The sequence below is a fragment of the Wyeomyia smithii genome, chromosome 1, assembly GCF_029784165.1.
Source record: "Wyeomyia smithii strain HCP4-BCI-WySm-NY-G18 chromosome 1, ASM2978416v1, whole genome shotgun sequence".
NCBI classification, from domain to species: domain Eukaryota; kingdom Metazoa; phylum Arthropoda; class Insecta; order Diptera; family Culicidae; genus Wyeomyia; species Wyeomyia smithii.
Window position 1 is genome coordinate 33293623 of NC_073694.1, and position 4772 is coordinate 33298394.

The following is a 4772-nucleotide window of genomic DNA, read 5'->3' on the forward strand; positions in this document are numbered from 1 at the left end:
AAAAATGTTTACTTGAAGAAAATTCTCTGCCCCCCACGCAAAACGGAGTAGCTACGGCTCTGGATGTACCACCAGATGTTAATGCGAACAGCTGATAAGCGGGTAATTCGTTGAAAATCGGAACGCAAAAGAGTTCGCAAAACAGTTCCTGGAAGCAGCAGAGGCGATCGTAGAAAACCATTACGTCGACGACTATTTCGACAGCGTCGAAACCGTTGAAGAAGCAGTGAAGCGGGCGCAAGACGTGCGATATGTGCATTCCAAGGGTGGATTTGAGCTGCGGAACTGGGTGTCCAACTCAGAAACATTTCTTAAAGCTATGAGCGAGCAGTAAACTGGACAGTGCTTGCAATTCTGCGAAGATAAAGAAGCAGATTACGAGCGAGTCGTGTGGAATTCGGCCAGTGACGAACTCTCGTTCTCTACAAAGCTTAAGGACGAGCTTGCACCGTATCTTTCCCATGAGCGACTACTGACGAAGAGATAGTAGTCATGAGCTTCTTCGACCCGTTAGGACTGTTGTCCTCCTTCACGTTCTTCGGGAAACTTTTGATCCAAGATTTTGGCGAAGTGGGTGCGACTGGGACCAGCAAATCGATCGAGAGTGCACTGAAAAATAGAATCAGTGGATCACCAGGCTACCCGAAGCGGAGAAAGTTCGGATTTCTCGCTGGTATTTTTAAGGTGGGCAAGTCGGTCAGACAGAATACAGCAACGCACAACTGCAAGTCTTTGTTGCATGTCTAAGCTCGCCAATTCTATCGTCTTATTGCATTCTCTGGAAGTAAAGCAGCGATACATCTGGAGCGACTCAAACACAGTGCTGTCGTGGATCCATTCAGGATATCGCCGGTATAAACAGTTCGTCACTTACCGGATCGGCGAAATCCTCAACCTCACGAAGCTGGACGAATGACGCTGGGCTCCAGAAGGTCAATTTAGCTGACGCGATGACTAAGTGGCGAAAAAGCATAGCTTGTGTTCTGATGGATCGTGGTTTCGTGGTCCAGATTTCCTCTACCAGTCGGAGGACAAGTGGCCGAAGCAGAACAGCACGCCGAACGTTGCAGGAGAGATTCGGGCTTGTCTTCTGTTCCACGATGTTTCAGTAACAGACCCGATGGTGGATGTACATCACTTTTCGAGATGGAAGATGCTAGTCCGGACGATTGCATGCGTATTCCGATTTGCCACAAACTGCAGAAGAAAGCGAGACGGATTGAGCATCGAAGCGTTGCCGACAACCTGTGAAGCTTGTGAAGAAGAAAAACAAACCATAAATGAAGGAAAAAAAAAATAGATGAAGAAAAACAAACCGGCATCGACGACGTCATTGAAATGAGATGAGTATCTTGAGGCCGAGACGTACCTATGAAGATCAACGCAGGTCAAAGGGTCAAAGGTTGAAGAAGAATTGGGTCAAAGGTCAAAGCGTTGAAGAAGAATTGGGAGTTCCAAGCGGCAGCTGGCGACCAATAGAAAAGTGAAGTTCCATCTACAGCCTGAGTCCATTCCTAGACGAGCAAGAGGTCTTGTGGATGGAGGGTAGAACGGCGCGAGGATCGTCTCTCCCTTTCGAGCTTAGGTTTCCGATCATCCTGCCGAAGAAACATCCGGTGACCGACAAGCTACTTGAGCACTAACAACAGCAACTTGCCCACGGGAACGTAGAAGCTCCCGTCAACGAACTGCAACAGCGATACAACATTCCAAGTATGCGGACGACGATGAAGCAGATCGGAAAGGCATGCGTCTGGAGAAAAGTGAAGATGTGCCATCCGCAGAACCCACGCGTGGCTCCGCTCCTGAAGTCACGTGCCACGCCGAATTTGCCACCGTTCAGCCACACCGGTGTAGATCATTGTGGACCGTTTACGGTAACTGTCGGACGCAGATCAGAGAGGAGATACATCTGTTTGTTTACCTGCATGTCAACTAGGGCTGTCCACCTCGAAGTAGCACACAGTTTGACGACACAATCGTGTCCAATGGCTATCCGACGTTTCGTGTGTCGTAGAGGCAAGCCTTTGGACTTCTACTCCGTTAACGGGACGAACTTCCAAGCAGCCAACAAAGCGGTCATAGGACCTTGAAGACGCCTTCACCGATGCCAGAACTCAGTGGAACTTCAACCTGCCAAGCGCACCTCACATGGGCGGGGTCTATAGGTGGAAATAGGTGACCTTTATCCTTGGCCTTGGTGCCGGTATTAAATTCCGACTCGGAACTTCCATAACGAAAAGATCGTTGCCTATAATCCAGAGTGAAACCGTCTCGCTGAGCGAAGACTCTAACTGTGGTGGAGAAGGTGCTATAACTGCCATTCGAAACTGAAGTGTAGCAACGTTTTTGGGTGAAAGGTGTTGTAGTAGTTGCTGCAATTTTGATCAACCGATCACAGTCAGAGGGTACCTTCAGAAGAAGCATTCATTGGCAAGAAAATAAATCTGTTTTAACTGCGAGTATTTGGCGTGAACATGACGTGTCATGTCTCTAAGGTCAAAAGGCAGTAGTGGGATGCGAAATCTGAGTCAGGGGTTTTCGTCGGATATGCAGTTCAAGCAAAAGGATTACGAGTCAGCCGAGATGTCGTTTTTTTTTAAATGAGGTAGCAGATAGTGATTCTAACGATTGGCTGCAGATCCATGCAGTGGTGGATACTCCGTCCTCTACCATGACAACCATGAAACCGATAACGTATGGGATCTCGACAGTACTCATGGCGAACGCGAAAAGGATTAAATCTCGTTCTCGTCAATGCAATCGGTAAAATAAACACTTCCTTTTTATTACAAGACTTTATTCACATTTCCAATGATTTCCTTTTCAACAACATTCAGCGGCAACACAACGGTTCTGTTTTTCGCCTGCTTCAAACTCCACCATCGCCCAAGTCGGTGTTCTTGTCCTACGCAAATTATCAACCGCTTACCATCAGCGGTAAACTTAAGGGCATTCACAAATCCTTCCATCGGCACTTCCATCAACGGTTCGATTTTCTTACCCGTACCAACAAGCTTCCACAACCGGACCCATCCGTCACACGAACCGGACGCAATCACATCCGTGTTCAACAGTGTGGCGATTGAGCTAATCCAGTTAGCTTCACCGTTCGATGTCTGGCCATGGGCCAGTGCAACCGTGTGAAGTGGTCTTTTTTTACCGGAGCTCCAAACCGATAGAGAGCCGTCAGTGCCACAACTAAGGAAATGCTCGTCACCTATCAACCGAACACATTCAACGCTATTTACAGTCGCTGGACAGGTGTAAACCAGCTGCGATTCTTCTGCAATTTTCCAAATACGGATCGAGTGATCGTTGCCTCCCGCTGTAATAGCGCGTTCTCGAGCTAACGCATCAATGCTGGTAACTGGTGATTGGTGGCCATAGCTGAAATCAATTAAATAAAACAGGATTATTTTTGTAAAAAAGAAATAAGGTTAAAACTTACAGCGTTTCAACATACAGCATTTCGTCCAACGACCAAACCTTAACCGTTCGATCATTACTGCATGAATACAACTGATGGGTGTTTCTGCGAAACACAACTCCAGTGACAACATTCGAGTGTCCACTGAGAGTGTTAATAGTTTCCAGCGACGTACCGTCCAAAACCTTAATTTCGTTGGTTCCATCGGCGACCACCAAAAACTTCAAATCGTACGATATTGCCATCGATTGAACTGACGTCCGCTGCGGTTTTGTTGAACCCAATTTTTCCTTCTTGTTCAAATCCCATCGAACAATAATTCCATTTTTATTGGCCACATACAAAAACCGATCGTCTTCTGTTAGACACAGGCAAGTCGGTGAAAGGTGCTGCTGTTTGAACTTCAGAGTGACCGCACCGGCCAAATCGAACCCAAAATAGTTATCCGAAACCTCTCGGTATAATTTCCCCACACTATCCAAATAATCCTCCCTCAGTGTCTTCGTGATACCATCATGCAGTTCGTCGTCTTCCCGTTTTGCCCGTTCGATTTCCTCAACCTCGTTGAGGTACTTTTTGGCTAAACGCAAACGCTTATCTTGGGGCGTTTCCACAATGCCTTCATCTTCATCATCAAAGTTGAATTTCTTCTTAGACGCGGCAGCCGCAGCCGATAGTTCTTCCTCCTGGTCGCTATCGATTTCCTCCTCCGATTCGGCCGGTGGCTTTTCCTTGCGTGGTATTTTTTCCTTTTTGTTGGAGCTGGTTTTTTCGAACTGCAACAGCAACGAATAAGCTAAAATCGATTGTAGTGGGAACAAAACCTACCTTGCGCTTCGCTGCTTTTTCGGTCCTGGGTTTTCCTTTAATGAAAAACGAAGACATCGCGAGACTTTTTTAGCTAAACACAAAATAATTCTCGAGTTAAATCGGAAACAGCATGCAGCAGTAAAATAACGTACTACTGGTGGTTTTCGCAGGACTGTAAATAAAACGAGTAAGCGACATGTGGGTTTGTTTTATATATTTGCTGTCAAAAATGTTGCTTACAGGGTGTATCTAAAACTGCTGTAGTACAATTTTTCACAACTAGAGGCGCACACATTCTGATACAAAGTCCAGGATGATGGGATGAAAAATAAAATCTTTATAATTGGCAATTTAACGCAAAACTAAAAACGACCGTGCGACTTCTGGATTTAAACTTTAAAGCCAAGGCTGATATACACAGGAGACTGTTTTTCGTGAGATATTTGTGTTAAATGGATGTTTTTGGCGTCAAAAAGAATACAACTGATCCGGTTAAGTGTCAGTTTAGCTACATCACAACGAACGACGATTT

At 46.0% G+C, this 4772-nt stretch overlaps 1 protein-coding gene across 1 annotated transcript; it reads right to left on the bottom strand.

The window, feature by feature from the left end:
* Positions 1–2789: 2789 nt before the first annotated feature.
* Positions 2790–4443, bottom strand: LOC129729578 (U3 small nucleolar RNA-interacting protein 2). The gene is made up of 3 exons (XM_055688252.1): positions 4259–4443; positions 3452–4206; positions 2790–3390 (listed from the first exon to the last, which is right to left on the bottom strand). The coding sequence occupies exons 1-3, from the start codon at positions 4313–4315 to the stop codon at positions 2790–2792; spliced, it is 1413 nt and encodes a 470-aa protein (XP_055544227.1). The 5' UTR covers positions 4316–4443.
* Between the last annotated feature and the right edge of the window lie 329 nt (positions 4444–4772).